At 38.0% G+C, this 19,772-nt stretch overlaps 1 protein-coding gene across 2 annotated transcripts in view; it reads left to right on the top strand.

The window, feature by feature from the left end:
• PLEKHG1 (pleckstrin homology and RhoGEF domain containing G1) overlaps positions 1-19,772 on the top strand; it is a 125,877-nt gene that overhangs the window by 35,932 nt on the left and 70,173 nt on the right. For both annotated transcript variants that reach the window (XM_030945559.1, XM_030945558.1), the window contains exon 3: positions 1,048-1,122. In XM_030945559.1, the coding sequence (XP_030801419.1) occupies positions 1,074-1,122 (49 nt within the window). In that variant the 5' untranslated portion in view covers positions 1,048-1,073. The remainder of the gene's footprint in view (positions 1-1,047; positions 1,123-19,772) is intronic.

Raw genomic sequence — 19,772 nt, 5'->3', positions numbered from 1 at the left:
ACACTAGGGCAGAAATGCTTTCATTTTATGTCTGAGGATAGGATTCAAAACAAGCTATATGAATTTGAAAGCAAAGTACTTTAAGAAGGGAGGGGAAAGGGCCATGTATTTGAGTTCAGTCTCAGTTCTGCTGCAGGATCTGATGTCTGTCTTGAAAACTGCGTGCCAAATCTTCAAAATTCATTAGGAATTAGGGCTGTACTGTGAATACTTCCAATGCTGTGCACTCTGTACAGTGCTGTACACAGCACTGAAGCTGTGTGATTTGTCAGCTGAGGTGAAGTCCCACTTGGCACACAAACTCCTTCAGACAGAGAATCATCCTTGTTCTGATTTGTCTGGTCTTGGTGCATCCTGTCTGATCTTGAGGCTTTCATTATGTAAAATGGAGTGTCAGCGTTGCTGGTGATTGGAAAATATTCAAAGGTGCTGGAAAGGAGGATACAAAATCCCAGCCAGTGTATGGTGGCCAGATGTTGACCGCTGGCCAGTACCACAGAGGGTACATAAGGTTACTGTAAGAGGAGACGTGTTCACTGCCTTCCTGAGAAGCCTTTCCTTCTCTGCCCACTGCTGTGCTGGAAGAAATACTGGTGCTCTACAATGTAGTAAAGCTTTAAGTTAGTGGGATTTTCTGTTTGATGCAGGCTGCTGTGACCCTCCAGGTGGTCACTCCATGGTTAACTTCAGCAGTACCTGAGTGTAAGCAGCTCTTCCATCCTAGTTCATGGACCTCTCACTCAAAATTAACTGAGGCAGAAAAATACGTGAAATCAAAGGCAGAAGTTCACCAGATGTAATGAGTGCTTTCAGTATGAGAGGGTCCTTTTGTGCCTGCCTACCTGGTAGAACATCCAGCTGAGAGCCTCCTGAATGGTACTGCAGTTAATCCTGAGAGAAGTTTGTCTATTTACACTTCTTACACACAGACACAGAAGCGATGAAAGCTGAAAACCCATCCTTCACAGGGGCTCTGGAGCAGGGGAGCGCCTTGCTGAAACGTGCTGGTTTTGATGGAGAACTCTTCCTTTGCTTTGTGTCCATTAGGTTCTACTAAGCCTGTGTCTGCAGAGATGCCAGATAAAACACCAGGTGCTACAGAGCCTGTGCCCAGAAGTGAAGGTTAGTAGTTTTCTTCCATTCTTTTGTCTATTGAAAAAAAATAAGTGTTTGGATTCTGTGAAGAATTTTTTGAAGTTAAAGACTGACTTTCCCTTACTGCCCTTAATTTTAAGGGAGAGCTGAGGTAGTATTGTATATGCATGTTTATCTAGATAACACGAAATTTTCACTTGTCTTTGGGTAACCTCTACATCCCTTCCTAGCCCAACATCCATGATAGTACTAAATTATATAATAAAGGGAAAGTGCACTGCTAGGATTTCAGCATTGGAGATGTTTTGTCCCATTTGCTAAAGAGATCTTGTTAACTGAAGCCAGTTTTTTGTATGGGATACTTGAGTCTCACAGAACTAGAGCTGACATTTAAGATGTGGGTTGATTGATACAAGGAGGAATTGTCTGTGTGATTTTCACTAAATCAGTGGAATCTTGAAATGCTCAGTCAGACCATTTTGTTTCCTCTTGAGGTCTATTAATTTTAAATTTCCACATCTGAAGGTTTGGTACTTGGTTTCTGGGAAAATTCATTCTTTGAAAATAATTGTAACCCTGCCTAACTTGATTCCTTCCCCAGAATCACTGCTGGATGTGTAAATAAAGCATTTTATAAAAATTTGCTATTTCATGTGAAGTGAAGTTTGGTATTTCATTGTGAGGTGTTTCTGACAGTATTGTGTCAAAACTATAATAGCTCTTGTATATCCTTGCTTTCTAGATCATTGCTGTCCTCACACAAGGACTGTATTAATTAAAATGTTTGATTTAGTTTGACTAAAGTTTACAGCTCAGGATTGTTTATTCTATGCCTCAAGACAGATGTCTCAAAATTTAGTTTTAAGTATTTTTGTAGATTTTGAACCTCAGTTTTGTCATTTGAAAGGCATGGAGGAGCAAGCTGCAATAATAATTTCAAGAAGTGCATCAAATATAGTAGAGAAAGGTAATTCTCTTCATGTAAAGGGTATTAAATTATGCTTAACTGCAGACGGCCTTTTTAAAATTTACTGTAAAGTTTAACATGTTACTGGGAGAACTCTCCACACAAGGGGAGAAGCAATTACAGCTAGTCTTTTAAAGACTGAGCTCTCTCTGATGCACATGTCGTGTGTCATCCTTATAAATAAATGCTTATGCTAAAAGCATTGGAATGAGTCCACTTGAAGCAAAAGCCTACAATAAAATATAACTAACTAAAATGATGAGATTATTCTGAATCTTCATTTTCAAACTGCACTTATCATTGTACTTTGTTGTGATAAGAGGTCATGAAGTTATTCCAGAATCTGTGTGAAATATCCTTGCTCATTTGGTTAGAGCAGGATGCTGATAATGCCAAGGTCACAGATTTAGGCCCTGTATGGGCCATTCACATTAGAGTTGCACTTGCTGATGCTTGCAGGTCCCTTCCAACTCAGAATATTCTGTGTGATTTTGTGTGTGTGCTTTAACAAACGCAGTGTTTACTAAAACAAAACTTTATCCAGGTTTAATCTGGATGCTTTGTTTTTAATTGCTCTTTAGGAACTAATTTTTAGATAAAAAAAAAAAAGATGAGCTAATAAATAATGATGAAACTGCAGTTAAGAGACCTGTTTTTATGTCTTGATGAAAATGCTCTATTATAGATAAAACATTCTAATGATATGAAGTCATGTGTGCTGGAAGTTAATGAGAGTTTATGTTGGTTTATTGTAGTAAATACATTCAAAGATGTTATGATAATGTTTACTGAAAAAAAGATCAGACATATATGACAGTGGCTGCTGCAGCATGGATTACAAGATAAAGTTCCATAGTTAGTCTTTGATCATATACATCTCTATTTACTTAGCATTTATACAGCTAATAGTATGTAGAAATATTTTGCTGGTATGACTGAGTCAGAATTGAGAAGTGGGTGTTTCATTTCTCATGATTAAAATAGCAGTGCTCCTTATGTGCATAAACATTTATGTGAACTTTTGTAATTATTTCCAGAAATCATAACAACTTATCACTGCTTGTTTTTTCCCCCAAAAGAAATATTCTTGCAGTCATTGGTTAAAAGAAAAGAAAAAGATATATTTGTTGTTACAGATTCCTAACAATTAACCTCTAATGTTCATCAGGGTCAAGTTGGGTTGAGCAAAGTGTTGGCAAGTAACTGATTATCTGGAAACTTTGAAAAAGCCAGTGTTGCTTTAACCTAGCAGTGCCCCTCCCTGCCCCTGACCCACTGCTCCACATACTCCAGTTAAGCCATGAAACACACAGGAGCAGACAATTGAGAAAGGAGTTTCCTGTAATTAAGTTACTGTAACTTAGTCCTTGACTCGAGGGTCCCCAGTGGGTGGGCAGACTGTTTGCTTTTCTGTCGCCTCTTCTGTCGAACCTTCTAGAGTCAACAGTTGTATTTATAAATGTCAATGCTTGCTTTGTGCTATCAGGAGAAAAAACCCAGGACCTGGAGATTTGGTTGTTGCAAAGATGGAAGTGTGTGCGTATCACACAGGGAAAAATACTTTTCAAGAAGCTTGTCTAGCTATCAAGGAGTGGTAGACAAACAAATTAAAACAAAAAACTCCTACCATGATCCACGTATAACTATTTCTTAACTGTTTTCCTTTGGCAAAGCTATTATATTCTATTTACAATGGATGCATTTAGAACAATGTACTATGTCAATACCAGGAAGTGGATTGAGTGTATTTCTGGTTTAGCTTGTAAAGGAATTAGCATTTTTTTCTGCTTTGTGTTTGCTGAAAAGTCACTCTTGAACTTCTAGTATAGTTAACCACTGGAAATGAGGCTGTGACAGGAGCACCCCAGCTGCAGCACAAATTCCTCCTCTCTCCTTTAGCGAGGCTGCTGTGATTCACAGTGGCTGCTCATGATTGTGTCTGGAGCTGAGGAGTTACTTGTTTGCAAAAATTTAGGAGAATGATTGTAGAATTCTTTCACTACAAATTATCTGCCTTATAGGATTAAAACCTTTTCTAGTTTAACAAAATTTTGATTATACTGAATTTTTTTTCATAAAACAGAAGTGTTTCATCCTGTGGATAGTGGATTAATTTTTTTTTTCTTGATACCCATGAACAGCTGTTCATAATATAGGTAGGCTTGCTTCAAAGAAACCAGATGAGGTCCACCTTAGTATCTATTTGGAAGATTCCCAGACTCAAAGTTTTTGGGCTATCAGTCGAGTGCTACCTTAGCAGTAGCTTTATGCAAAACACTTAGAAAATATATTTGGATGTGGGAACCTTTATTCAGTTTCTCCAGTCAGCTTGACTGGTTGTTTTTCTGTACCTTAAAGTAGGTATATTTGAAGAAGACATGAGGAAGTTAAATTCCCACAAAATCTTCTTCCTTTCCCTCTTCCCACACCAACTTTTTCATTAAGTAAGAGGCATGACTTCCCACAGCTGGATCCTCTCTTACTGACTTCATGGTCCACACTTGCATCCTGAAGGAAACGAATGTTACACCTGGACTTTATAAACAGCCACTGACAAATCCCTGTGGACAGCAAGCTTATGTCATTGTAAAATATCCTACAGCAACAAGCAGTGGTTTTCCTTGCATTGTGTACCTGATGGCACTAGTGGGAGCCTGCCAGCTCTTTTTGTTGCTGCTTGTGATGTCTCATTGCATTTTGTAACTCCTCTGACTTAGGTTTGTGTCCTATTTTTGCTGTAATGTGCAACACTGCACAGGAAAAACATGCAAGCACAGCCTCATGGATCATACACTTGAAATGCAGTGAAGAAAATAGCATCAGTATTCCTACTTCCAGATTTTGCCGAGGCTGGCTCTTTCATGGCAGGAATGCCAGGGTGTGGTTGTATGGGTTAGGAAGTGCTGCATGCTGCCTTTTGTCCCAGTGCTGTGTGGGCTTTCAGTGCATCATGCGTAATGGAGAAAGCTGTTGTTACACTTTTATTGTTACTGCATCCCTTTTAAAGAAACACAGAAATAGATGGGAAAACGAAGCATCTTATCTAAAGCTTTTTCAGATCTTATGTGCATGTGAAGTTACAGGAAACTATGGTGATAGTGCACTTGTAGGCTTAATGGTACATCACTGGGCTGGGATGGGCACAAAAAAAAATCTGTGTGCTGACACTGGGTGGGTGAGATGGAACATAAAAGGCCTTGGCTATTTATGCAGAAGGTAGTGGACATTGTGGACTTCCCTGCAAAATAATATTGTGAATTTTTAAAAATCATGAGTTGGAAGGGAGACCAGAGAAGACAGCTCCAAATAATGAGCTATTGTAAACTAAGGGAAGGCCTTTAGCTGAAAATGGTTGGAAGCTAGAAAAGTGATGGGGAAAACATAGCACCTGCTTTTTATATCCTCACTATCCCCAGTAATTTAAACTTCCTGTGCCAGGTTATTCCTTAGTTACTATTCATAGCCTCATTTTGCAACAGCTTTTAATGCCCCCAGAATCATATCTTGATGGAGGAGGAAATCTCTGTATAAAGACAGGATCTGAAATTCTTAACCCTAGTGTTTATAAAAGGAGGTGATGAAGCCTAAGTAGATTTGAAATTTGATTGGAAATGGGAGAAAAGTGAAGTGGAAGGGTGATAAAATTGGGTATTTTGTTTCTGACTCCTCACTACATTGTTGGCTTCCATATGCACACTGCAAGAGGGTGGCACATCTTCCTTTGAGAAAGGGGTTGTAGGCTGTTGTCACAAGGCATAATGACTCCTGTCATAACTCTTGCCATGTGGGCGAGCCTCCAACCCGCAGAAGTTGAGCACTTACAAGAGCCTGAGCCAGTCCGTGTGCAGCCCCTGCAGTGTGCAGCACAGCTCGTGTTCTCTGCTAGTGCCTGAGGCGTTAAACCACAGCCTGGAATCCACTGGCTATTTTCCTGAAAGCACTTCAGTGAACTGCCTTAGTCACTGAGCCACTCTGGCTGGGTCCAACTTGCTTTCTCAGTCACCACCAGGCTGAAACTGGATGGGCTTCTAAACTTCCTCAGCTCAGTGAAGAGGAGGAGGTGGTGGCTGTCTTGATCGAGGGCAGCGAAGGGCAGTGAGAGGCAGACTGTTCTGGACATTGTGAAATGTTTGAGTACAGTAAAGTCTGCTTCCCATCAGAAGTGAAGATGCAGTTGCTGTAATGTCATGGTGATTAAGTTGCTGATTACAAAGGTTGGGTCATTAACAGGTAGAATGACTTGTTCTTCATATGCCAGAGCATTTTCCCTGGTGTCCTGACTGGCTGGTATCCTGCCAAAGATCAGTGTTCCAGTCATCCACGAATTTTAAAAAGTTTATGTGGCCTGAACTGCTTAAACTTGAGGTTTGGAAACGATGGAGGGTTTTTTATATCAGTGATCCCATTTTCAAAGAATTACTTATATTATTCTGTTTCAATGGTAACTAATTCTTAGTTCTCAAGCAATTAAGAAGTATAGCAGTTGCGTTTGATGCATTTTTTTGCTTTTGTATCAATAAATTGCACACAATGTAAAATTATGTGTATAATGTTTCACAAACAATGTGCACATATTAAATAACCAGTTTGGGGTAGTTCAAAATAGGGAGGCTGAATGTGGCTTGCAGGAAGCAGTCAACTGTGATGCATCTTGATGAAAACAAGCTAGTTTCTTTAAAGCCCTTCTGAGTCCTAATGTTATTAATTTATTTCTAAATTGATCTTTCAAATCGAGAGAAATCTAAAACAATTCAAACATTCCTGGAGGAGCAAAGGTTCCTTGCTAGAGAAAAGAAAGAAGTGGCATACTAATTATCTGTGAATGGAAGTGTAAAAATTCCTTGTCCTATGAGGAATGATAAACAGCGTCTAATTATTGAATTTATTAATTATTTTGAGCTTAGCTGTGTATACAAAGTACTTGACAAAAAGTTTGATTGAACACTACTTTATAAATAGGGGTTTTTAATTTTTGTGTTATGTTAGCATCTGTCTTGCTTATCACCTCAGAAATGTGCTGCTGATCCTGAAAAAAGCAATTGCAGGTTTAAATTATCTTTTTGTGTTTAAAAAGAATTTGAGTACCATAATAGTTTTTGGGGAAGGCCCCAGCCAGAAGTTACACTCTAATACTGGAGTCTTAGCTGTGCATGACCCGGAGTAAAAACATAAATGTACTATTCTGTGATTACAGATCTTAGCAGCATGCTTTGCATCTGCTCTTTCTAGATTGGGATTGAAAACCATTGCTTCTCCTGAGATTCCTTTTTTGGGAAGACTTTGTCCCCACAGAACAGTTATTGTCGTTAAAGCAGCTACTAGGCGTTAAATTGCCATTCTGCAATAACTGAAACAGCCTAAAAAGACTGTTATACTGTTAAAATGAAAATTGTCCTGTTAAAAATGCTGATTAAGAGTAGTTTCCTTTGCCAGTTTCATAATGGCTTGTTTGGTTTGGTTTGGGTTTTTTTTTTTTTGTTTTTTTTTTTTTGTTGTTGTTTGTTTGTTTTTGTTTTTGGGTTTTTTTTTGGTGGTGGTGGTTTGAGGTGTTTTTCTTTACTATCATATATTCCAAGTCATTGTGTGGAAACACAATCCAAATTGCTGGCAACTGCACAGGGTTAATATATGGAAAATAAGTAATAGTAACAGTCTTTCAACAGTTTCTTAAATGTAAATCAGCCTTCATCCCCACAACTGTGCTTCTTCCCTCCATTTTGGAATTTCTGTCATATTTTGCCTTGCTGCTTTATTCAAGTGACAAGCCAGAAATCTGTTTTCAGATTCATTGATTCCACCTCCTCCCCAGCCATATTTCTTCCAAAGTAACTTAGAGGACATGGAAGGATAACAGACAAAAATGAATTACTTGCTACCAATTAAAGTGCGCTGCAATTCCTAAGATAAATTACAATGTCAAGGTTACATTCTTTCATCTTGTGCTGATCATATCCTTAAAACCAAAAGATCCAAAGTAGTAAAAATAAAGATAAAACCACATTTTGCTGTTTGAGTTGCAGCAGCACAGGTACCTCCTCAGTATTGACCACTTGATTCTGAAGAATTCTGACAGGTACTATACAGATAGCAAATGTAAGCCTGCTAGTAGTAAGTATCACTATTTTTTGTTGTTTATTTACCCAGTTACATGTCTAGCAGTAATTTCAAACTATGCCACTGACATTAGAAGTGGGCTGAGAGGCCTCAATATGCTAAATTTAAACTTGAGAGATTAATATATACAGAGGAAAGCTTAGTTGTAGTTTTGCTTTTTTAATTGGTTCCCTGTAGTTTTATTTAGCTTAAAAAGGGGGTAAATGCTGTTTGCTGATAAACCAGGAGGGGAGGTAGCTTTGATGTTTTATGAGCAATAAAAAATTTTGAAGCGATATGTCAAACTCCTGAAGTCAGCTTCTTGAAGAGTCAGCAAGCTGAGGAGAGCAGGGAAGGGGAGTAAAGGTGGGAGGCTGCTTTTGTTGTACTGTGCCCAGATCCATTAGTGGTGCGGGCAATAGAGCAAACAGAATACTTTAATTCTTTAAATTGTATCTACATTACTTTCTGGTCATCTCTTTGGTCAGAATACGCTGCAAAACCAATTGTGCAGTTCAAGACATGAGAAGTTAACAATTTTTTTTTTTAATTCTGTTCTTACTTGTGGCTTTTGTGGAATGGGTCTTAAGATAAATTCCATTGCATCTTGGCAATGGTTCCTCCAACATATATATTGTGGAATAATTTAAAAGGGACACTGCTTCCAGGTGAAGTAAACTCTTGTTTTCTCATATGCACAAAATGTAGCCTGTGGTTCAAATGATGGAATGACCAAAAAATTGATTAAGGTGGTAAGATTTTGAGCTTAACCTCTGTCCTAGGAAATCTGGACTCTTCTCATTCAGGACAGCCAGGCAATCTAAGTTATTTGGGTTCTGTTTTGTCTACTTTCTGTGGAGATAATTATAAACCACATGCTTGCTCTCACTGTCTGTTTGTTAAGAGGGGTGGTTATCAGTTTGTGTATTTGTACTTTTCACTGCATAAAAATTTCATATTCATGGTTAAATCTTATCTCATGAGAGGGTATGTGTTTCACAATGGAAAGCAATATTGGAAGAAACAAGTCATGTGTGAGGCTAATTGTTAGGGAATTTTGCCTGATGTCTGGCCAGGAGATGGTTCTGTCTGGTCATATCTGAAGTAAACCAGAGTTTCTAAAGATGGAATGTCCTGCCTTGAATGCTTTGTGGTTTTGCCATATGAATACAAATTGTAGGCAACAGGAACTCCTTTAGGAAGATAAGACTCTGCTACAACTCTCCCAAAAGGCAAGTGGCTGCATTCAAGGTTTGTCCCAGTTAGATCCCTACCCTGTGAGAATCTTGGTATTAGATCCCAGTCCTAGGAGCTCTATAGTCACTCAAAAAGAGACTCAGAGCCCTCTTCACACTGTAAGTATGATATGTATAAATGGAATTTTTCTCATGTCATTAGTGATTTTTTTCACAGTTGAGTAGTAGTAAAATACATTATTTTTGTTTAAAGGCTATCTAAAATCTGAGGATCTTTTCCTCTTCAGAGAAGTAGCAATATTAACTAGAGACACTGGTCTAATCGTACAACATTTGGCAAATTTCAAATAGGAAATTGAAGGAGTCCCAAAGCTGCCCTCCTTGACCCCACCACACAAATATTTTGTGACCTGCTCAAACAGGCAAAGTATTTAAAGACCCATTCCACTGACAGCTGCTAGCTAGGTAATCGTTGTGACAGAAAGAAAACATGTGACAGAAAGATGACTTTCTTGAGTGTGAAGTCTGTCATGAAGTGTTGCTCATTTCTTTCCTTAGAAATATTGATGAAGAATGTCCTGATTGTATTTTAAATCCATATTTGTTACTAACAATTGTTGGTTAGTTCTGCTGCTTACCACCCTCTCTCATTTTAACCTCTTGAAGGAAAAACTCGCACCTGCATCTTCTTAGGGACTTTGGTCTTAAAAGGGCACTGTGCTACAATCCTGGAAGGAGGTGGCTCCTTGTAATTATGAAATGATCAGTGGGTGTGAGAAGCTATATGGTGAGTTGTGTTGGAGCACTGAGGTTTCAGGTTACATCTTCAAATAGTAATTTTAGGACCTACAAATAAAAATATTAGTCTTATTGCATATTTCCTGTCAATGTTGTGCATTTAATGAAGTGCTTAGAAATATTTTAAGTGTTTCATAGGAAAAATGCTGAAGAAAAATAATGCCGGCATTTCACATGCTGAAGAAATCGAATGCTGTTGAGAACCTGAGTTCCAGTGTTTGTCACAGTTCTTCAGCTCTTACTGCAAGATGTGGCTACAACCAGGGTTTGAGCAGGTCTTACATTAATGCTTAAGGTTTTCTAACAATAAAGTTTATCTGCTCTCCAAGGCTTCAAGTGTACGGAAAGTACTGTATTTTTTGGCCAACACCCAAAGCTGAAGGGCTCGTGATGACATGACAAGCTTCATTTGATTTGGAGAAGCAGCAGTGGGAACTCACAGTGCTTTGTGCTTCTGGGGAGGTTGCTCTGTACACTGCTTCCAGAAACTTCTATGTCAATCAGAAAGCTAGAGTTTCTGCTTTAGAATCAGAAGAACTGATGCTATATACAGCTGGGCCTCTGCAATCTTCTGTTGTGACAAACTTTTCTGTCATGCATGGCTGCTGTGCATTCATCACAGACCACAACTTGCTCATCACTTCAGGCTATTAATACAGCAGCTCCGATTCGTTTTGCCACGTCTTTCAGACAGATGCAGACATGTGGATATGATTCAGGTCATGCCTTTGGAGTAGTTTTGTGGTCTAAATCCAACTGTCCCAGCGTGTTCCTGTGCCCTGTGCTACACTGAGCTCTCCCGGCCGCCAGGGAGGAGTGGTATGACCCTATCAGAGCTAGCATTGGCCCCAGCTGGGGCTGTGTTTGTGTAATCAGGGTGCAGGAGAGTGAGCCAAAACCACCAGAAATGCAACACATTTTTAAGTGCTGAGCCCTCTTTCTTGTGAACAGCCTGAAGATAGTGGTTTAGACTTTGTTTGGATAGAGGTAAATTTTTTTTATGAGCCCTGATGGGGCAGGATTTGACTCTGCTTCATACATTTCCTTAGTGTTTTAAGAATGTAGTGTTTCTAAATGAAAAGTTTTTGGGGGTTGTTTTTGGTTTTTTATTTTCTACTTCTTTGTGGGTGCTGAACCTGTATTTAGATTTTCACATTTTTGGAAGACAGCTGGGCTACCTGGATAGCTGGCTTCTGTGGACCCTTTCCTTCAGAGGTAGGGAAATCAAAGTCTTACTAAGAATAAAAATTATTGCACAAGCTTTTTAAGTTCACAGATTTAAAAGTCATGGAATTACTGCTGTGACTGAAGAGCACGATACCCAAAACCAAGTTTGCACTTACCTATTGTGGGAAAATGTCACTGCATTGTTGTCACTTCTGAATACAGACAAATAACTGCCTTTTATAAAATTGTCAGAATTTATAGGCATATTTACTTTACAGCTACTTTTATAAGTTACCCACACCCTTCTCTGCATGTGAATAAAAGAGCTGGAAAGGCCACACTGATAATGTCATACCAGGAAATCTTTAATGTGGAATACAGAGAACATGGGGAGGAGGGAAGCTTGTGGGGCAGGAAAAATCACACTGAAGATACTGTATGGAGGGAAAAAAAATATAGGGTTTATGTCTATTCCTTTTTTTAAATTTTATATTTAAAGAAAATAAATTTAGGTTGCCTTTGACATAAAACAGCAAATATATTTGTAAGCACTGGTATACAGGAAAGCTTCTTGGTTCCAGGTTTAAGCCTTTAAAATTCCTCTGAAATGAATGCATATTAAAAGGAGAAAAAAGAACCAGAAAACTAAGAAAACAACCAACCAACCAACCAAAAACACCCCTGAGTCTCATAGAGCTGAAAATACTGCCTGTTGACCAGACTTGATCCTGCTTAATCTTTTTCTGCCAAGTTCCACATTCTGGCAAGCTTCCTCAAGTCTGGATGTATTCAAGTACTGTATTTGGCTGACTTAGTTTGTTACTTTGTAAAGATATATGAAAATCCCAGTTCAAACATTTCAGGCCATAGTTGTTTTTATAATCTGTCAAGAAGCACAACTAATTGATATTTCACTTTATACATCAGGTATAATTTTTCTACAGTACATTATATATTTGGAAGTACATTTTCCATTTAAGCAAGTTCTGCTACTATGTATTTTACCTGAAACACTTCATAGTTTTACAGAATATGTGCTCTTTCTACCGAACAAGGTACAGTAACACTTGGCAAGTCATTAAATTTTTTCTACCTTTTTTCAAATTAGCAATGTCTTCCAGGTCTTGGCTTCGAAGTGTTTCATCTGGCTTTAATGCACAGTCTGTCCCTGCAGGGATGACATCTTTGTTGTCTTAACTTTGATTTTATGAAGAGCTGCAAAACCATTACATAAGAGACTTTCTGTATTTGAATGCCTTTGATAGTTCCGTCTCTTGTATAAAGCTGAAATTTAAAATTATAAAAGTAGAAGTAATCAAAACTGTATGGTTTGATTGTAGATGTTAATTGTTTTTTCTTCTAAGGCCTGTGCTGATTTCAGCAGTAATTCTGCTTGTCAATCCACGTATTACCTATTGGATTTGGTGTATGAAGAAAAGTGGGAATTTTTGTGTCCTCACAGGAGTTGTGTGGACTTCCTGATGAAGAGAATTAACACTGAATCTGCACCTGTTGGAGAGGTGTCTAGAAGTTTCTAAAGCCTGGAAGTACTGCAATAGGTGTGTGAGCCCATCCTCTGCAAAATGTGGTCTTTGGAAGCTGAAGACCTGAATTGCAAAGGTTTTGTTTCTGGGATCTTGTACTGTTTAGAAAGAGATTTAGTCTTTTAAACAATAACTTATATTGTAGAATCAACCATGACAAAAAGATTTTTATCCCTAATTGTGCCATCAGTTCAATCCTGTTTCTAGACTGAACATGTCTGTGTGTTTAGCTTAAACCATTAAACTTTTGTTTGAAGAAATGGTTGTGACCCTCAGACAGGTACCTGTTGACTGTGTAAATTGAACAGATGGAGCTTCATTTGCCTGTTGTTGCAGTGTAGGATTTCTGACAGCACATGTTTCTCATGACTTCTTTTGCAATCTTTACAGTGCTTGGATGTTCTTTTAGAAATGCTAGAGCTTGAGTGCACTGAAATCCTGCACATCTTTTCATTTGTCTATTAGGCATTTTTTTCCTATTCCCACTTGATTAAGATGCTTAGGATTATTTATAAATAGGGGAAAACTGGTCCCTGAGCCATTTGGAATTAAAGTGTACAGGCAGAAACTTGATGAGATGGAATATTGCTCTGTTCCTAAAATAATGTGAAAGACTTTGTAAGAAAGTACTGTCTCATTAGTAGACTACACAGGGTTAAACTTAGGCACAGAAACAAGCCAAAAGTTGATTTTCTTCACTTATTTCTCACAAGAAGTCCACTTGGAACAGCAGTCCTTGTAATTGATGCAGATGTTCGGAATTCTTTTCTGCTGACATGGAATAAGGGCTAATCCAGGTCAGTCACTACCTTGTAATTAATGCACATTCTTTTCCCTTTTTCTTTTTAAATCTCTGTTTTAATTTTTTTTTTTTTTTTACATTTCTATTCTTTTTTCTCTTGGTAGGGAAAAGGGAGCAGTCCCTGGTTTAAATCTCTGAGCTAGTCCAAAATTATAATACAAGTTTTGAATGGCATTCCAGTTACAGAGTAAAACAATGCTAAACTACCAAATAACAGAGCCCTTATATTTAAAATTTAATTACAGGTAATTTTTAAATCCAGGGTGTTGGGGTTTTTTGTAATGTTCTTCCCTGCCCACCCTGGTATTGTGAGTTTGCAGAGAAGCAGTAACTTGCATTACCATATAATAGTGCAGGGTGTTAGAAGGGTTAAGCAGAAAGGAAGATAAAAGCTACTTTGAGCTCACTTTGTTGCCTTGAACTTTGGATGCTGTTGAATACAGCAGTCATCTGTGATCACAGGTATCTTAGCAGCTGTATAATCAAAAACTATAAATGTCCAGATAGGAAATGATCCAGTAATTAGAGGAAACAGTACTGAAGTGATGACTTAAAGTCACTTTCGTTCTTAAATCACACAGTTGTAGCTGTTAGACTTTATCCTGTGATCTTTTCTCAGTACCTTGGCAGAGTACTTGAAAACTCTGATAATCAGATTGGCTGAGAGTGAGAAAGGAGAGAAGGATTGAGACTGCTTTTTGTAGCTCCTTGCCAATGAAGCACCTCCTGATGGAGAAGTGCTGTTGCTAAAGTAGACTGGAAGGAAGCTAAGGGCTGGTCTCTCTCTTACCTAGGTGCCCACCTTTCTTTCTTTGTGTGTGTTATATTGCAAATATTAATACAAATGCAAGGGAGGGCTCTAGGGTGGCCTTGTATATGTGCCACTGAAATCTAAACACTAATCAAAGCTTCAAAAACAGCTCAGATTTTTAGCTTGGATGGGTTTCAGAATTAAGAAAAAGAAATCTGTGGCCTACTTACCAAACAAAAGGGCAATACGTTTTTAGTTCCTGTGTGTAATACAACCCTGAATATTGGAGATTTGTGGGTTCTTTTCTTTCCTATTTTTTTTTTACCTACCAGAAGAACATTAGGAAACATTCAAAAGTGAAATGGATTTGTTTAAAGCAAAGTGGGATTTTGTAATTTAGGCTCAGAAGTCATCAGTGTAGGATTTCCTAAAAGTTGTGTAAGAGAACTCTGTTCTCAGAAACACAAAAAAATCCCCTACCTCTTGTATGATCTTGAATAGTTGCTTAGTTATCCACATGTGTGCACACAATATTATCTGCTTCTTCAAAGAACTCAAGTGTGTTTTTGCATAATATGTCTACTAACCTTGTGATTTGGGGATCAAAATAATGACTCACAAATTTGCTTGTTGGCATGGTCCTAATAATGATTTATATTACTGAGAAATCCCATGTCATCTCTTCAGATATTCACAAGAGATTACTCTTCTAAAATGCCAAGAGTCCTTTTTATCAGTTCTGAATACTGAAAACAGTATAGTGTCAAACAGTCTGATGCAAAAGAAACTGAAATATACAGCGATTCACTGGCTTTATTTACCACTGTTGTAAATAAATACAAGTTATGGTTAAAGGTTCTAAGGACTCTGCATTTAATGCTAAATTTCTGCTTAAAATATGTCCCTTTTGAAAGACTAGTATGTTTTGGGGAGGTGACTAATCTAGGCTGATTTGTGGAGTGCCAACTTTGAGAACAACAAAAAATCCCTGAAGAAACTGTGTCCTGAAGCAAATACACAGAGACAGACAAACAAAATCTATTTGTTTTCTATTTTGGGTCATAGGTGGTTGGCTTACAGTCCAAGTTACTGTGCTTTGTCCTTGTAACTACAGAATTGTGATACTAATTGTGGTTAGTATCACAGAATAGTCCTCTGAAGTTTATTCAGTGTGTTTAAGATACTCTGAGATCTTCATGTCAAGATGTCATAGCAATATTTTGTGTTTAAATTAGGTGTGGAGATGGAATGTCTGGAAAGCTTAGGTGTACTTTGAATGCCATTCCTCTGCACAAAACCCAAAATAAGTTAGTTTTGAAACACCTCCTGTAAACTATGTTGCCAATAGCAGCAATTCTAATATTAGCATAGAGAATACATAAAGTGCCTATTGAATCAGAAATCAGTATATTTGGACTCAGTGATACAAAGCTCTCAGAACAAGACATTTAAGCAAATGAGTAACTTTAAATTCATGAAGGATTGATAGATATAGAGAAGTTGGCATGCTCATTGCTAAGTACTCACATTAAAATTTCCATCTTGCAGGAAAAGAGCTATGATTTCTTGATACAGCTAAGATTTATCAGTAGTACCATAAGAAGGAACAGTCCCATTCTGTCTAGTTACATATTCACTTACCTCGGCTTGCTCTCACCTAGCATGCAAACCACAACGTTTCAGGAGCAAGACCAGCAGGAATGTAATGGTTTTTTTTTCAATTTGAGAGTTTTTTTTGCATGTGAACTGATTAACCATGCCTGAGCCCACTTACCTTTGGGCTTTGCTGCTAAACATCCATGTTCATTTTAAATGCTTTGCAGGATAAATCATACTTTGTGCAGTGGATTTGCCCAGCTTTATTAAATGTGGAGGCTTAATTCAACATTATTCAGGCCTTAGTAAGATGTTCTGCTTCATGCATGCTGAAAAAGTGGCTGTAACTCATTTTTCCTTCACTCTGGTGTTAACTTTGTGCTAATGAAAAAATGGAACTTCTGGACTCAAGCAATAAAAACATCACTTCTGAAGCAGATGAGAGGCTGTTTCTCATCCAGCCAGGGCAATTTGATACTTTTAATGCCAAGTTAGGAAAGGATGTAATTGATAGCTTTACACAGAGCAACAGGCACAGCTTGCAGAGGGAAAGTGGCGTTTTTGTTGGCTCTGGGACGAGACTTTGAAATCTGGGTCTGTTTATTTCCTTGCCTGTAATACTTAAACAAGTCCCTGACTTGCCTAAGGAACCTGATAGGAACTTGACAGTGTTCTAGGCAACCCGAAAGGAAGAATTTAAGCTGTCATCTCAGGGGAATTTTCCTTTTTTCTCCTCCATGGTTAGTACTTAATAATGTTTCACTCTGCCTACCACCCTTCTTTATCCCTATAGTCCCAGATCTTATCCTAAGGCAAAAAAAGATGCTGCTGACAATCCTATTTTTATAAAGCAGTAACTATTCACTGCTGTAAGGCTCTTTAATGACTACTGCTTGTTTTGTTACAGGAGATGGTTATTTGGAGCTGGAAGGATGTAAGTTCTGACTCAGACACAAAACTGAGGTGTAGTGGCTGGCTCTTTTTCAGATGAAGTTTACCCATACTCTTTAAGCTTGTTGGCAGATTTTGTTGAGAGATTAAATGACAATGATAATTAGTCTTCGGTTATGGATTTACAGAGGATGGTTATCATAGACAAATATGATCTTAAAAATATTATTACAGTGATAATTGGACACTACAGCTCTCAAGCTTTCAGGTCTCTTGCTCTCAAATTAAAGGGAAGAAGCATCATGGTTCTAGAATCCAGGAGGATCTCTGCTGAACTGCAGATTACAATCCAAAACAAAAAGCATGAAACACACTTTAAAAAAATATTAAAATCTCAATGTCATGAGTAGGAGAAATGCAAGTGTCATTTTACTGACAGATTAAACGGTCCCAGTTTGAAGGGGTCAATGTGCATTGGTCAATAAACACCAAGAAGAATAAAAAAGGTATCCATGGGTTTCCTCTGAAACTGCATCCCTTGAGGGTGGATGAAAAGAGAGCTTATCCATACTTGAAGGATTGGAAAATGATGTAGAAAAATTGATTTGCCTGTAAAATACATCACAAATGTCTGGGCTTTCTAGGAGTAAGTGCTAATTTTCAAAGTCTTGGGATTATATTTACTAATGATTTGGCATAATTACTTGGTTGTATTTGGAATGCAGTGCCCAGACTAGCTTATTCTTTGTACAATGATATTTAAATGAAGCCTGTGATTATGACCTGTGCTCTCCAATTCTCTAACCTGTCTGAAGGAGAGCAAACAGGAGCTCTGATTTTAAGGTGTGTTTTTGGTGGGTTTTAATTTTTTTTTACAATATTTGCTCAGTGGTTGGTATAATCCTGTTTAGAAGGCTTTTTTTGCTTATTGGGCATGTTCTGTCTGGCTACCATTGTTTCATCCCTCATTCATAACTGAGTAACTTAATACTGAAGTCAAACAAGTCAGGTTTCAAACCCAGACAAGGTTTTTTTGTCATCCCATTTTCATTTTGTTTTGTGCAAACAGGTAGTACTTTTGTTAGCTGTTCTGCTGCTAGTGTCACATTGAAAACATTTGAAGCCAATTTTTGTACAGAGTAAACATCCTGTGGTTAGAAGGGCTTAATTAGCTCAGGTGCCTTTACTGCTGGCCTATACCTCCTTATCTTGAAAGTAGTGTCCACCAACTAATCCTTTATTTATGTTGAGCTTTGGAATTTCCCTTGAAATGCCTTTTTGTAACCTCTCCCAATATAAATGGTAAGTGAACAAAGTGTCAGGTAAACAGTGAGGTTGCTGGTAAGCAAATTAATAACACAGATGAATGTAAATTTCTTCTCACTGGTGGCAGGTTGGATGCCTGTGATTAACCTCAGAAGGAGTGCCAGTGATGTGCTTATGCCTGTGATATGGTTTGCTACCTTTTGTTGTACCATTTTACAAAGGAATCTTTTTCTTTTGTTTATGCATGGGAGGACTGAATTTGTTAATCAAGTGTCCAAGGCTATGTTTTCAGTGCTCCAAAGGAGGGAATTGTTCAATGACAATGGCTAATTTGCGATAGCAATCGCAATGTGAAATCCTAGTGGGCACTTGGATCTCTTCGTCTAAAGCAAGCTGATATCACAGTGTATTCTACAATTCAGCATGAACAAAATGGGAGCCTATTTCCATTTTTACAATGATGGTACTAGGTCAACTTGACTGCCTTGGCAAAAAAAAGATATCATTTTAGTTTGGTTTTGGTAAATTCTTAGCCCCATTGTGAAATGGTCTTTCTGATTACAGGATTAAAGGTAATCCTAGAGAATCCTGATAGTGGTGGCTGAAAAAGAAAATCTGTAAAACCATTGTATTCTGTTTCTCAGGTTTCTGGTTCTATAATAGTATATGATTGCACTGACAACTGGTTAATTGAGAGTATTCCATCACAGGAGGAGAACAAGGAGTATGGCAGAAGTTAATGCTTTCTCCTGTCCCATATTGAGAGAAGGGTAGTAGTGTAGGGAAGTTGAAATAGACGTAAAGAAATCATAATTTTGGCTTAACTGTACTCTGCATGGTAAAAAAGCTTCTAGACATCATACCTGAAAAAACTGCCTTCATATTCTTTTTTTTTACGTGAGAGCCAGATAGTCTGCCATTTCAGATTAGGTCATGGTGTAGGCCTTCCTTACAAGAGAAAAATAAATTCTGATCTGTTTTGAGATTGTTTTGTTGCTCTTATTCAAGATACTGCAGCAACAGCAATATTGCTATTAGTGTATAATGGAGTAAACTGGGTTAGAATATGATATATCTCCCTGGTGCAATGCCTGATTTTTCTCTCTTACCCTCTGCATTTAGGCTTATATATGCCCATAGTTGAAAACTTTTTTGAGCTTTAGGGGTAGTTAGTGGGAATGGACCCTCAAGCAGGTGTCATGGCCATGGGCACAGGTGTTTGAACTGAAAGTGATCACCCAGGTTCCAGCTGGCAGAAGAGTGCAAGAAAAATGCTGGTTTAGATCCAATAAAAGTAAGTGCTCATGAATATGTTTTTTCTGCTGCAAGTTGAACATGTAACGGTAGTACAGAATATGCCTGCTCAAAGGCATTTAACTTGGAATTCAGGGTTGACTTGTTCAGATCAAAGGGGGAACTCAACCAAAATACTCAGATTTTGAGAGCTCAAGTTTTAATTTTTTTAATGTTATTTTCACTGTTTTTTAGAATGTAACAATCTGGACATCTGAATGTAATGCTGATCCTGCTGGTAGGACTTTAAGAGTGAACAGGTTCCAGGGGAAAATCTAAAGCATAATAGCTTTTGGTATCCAGGTCTCTTGTG

Source organism: Camarhynchus parvulus, chromosome 3 (genome assembly GCF_901933205.1).
Source record: "Camarhynchus parvulus chromosome 3, STF_HiC, whole genome shotgun sequence".
Lineage (NCBI taxonomy): Eukaryota > Metazoa > Chordata > Aves > Passeriformes > Thraupidae > Camarhynchus > Camarhynchus parvulus.
This window is presented reverse-complemented; position numbering and strand designations above follow the sequence as displayed.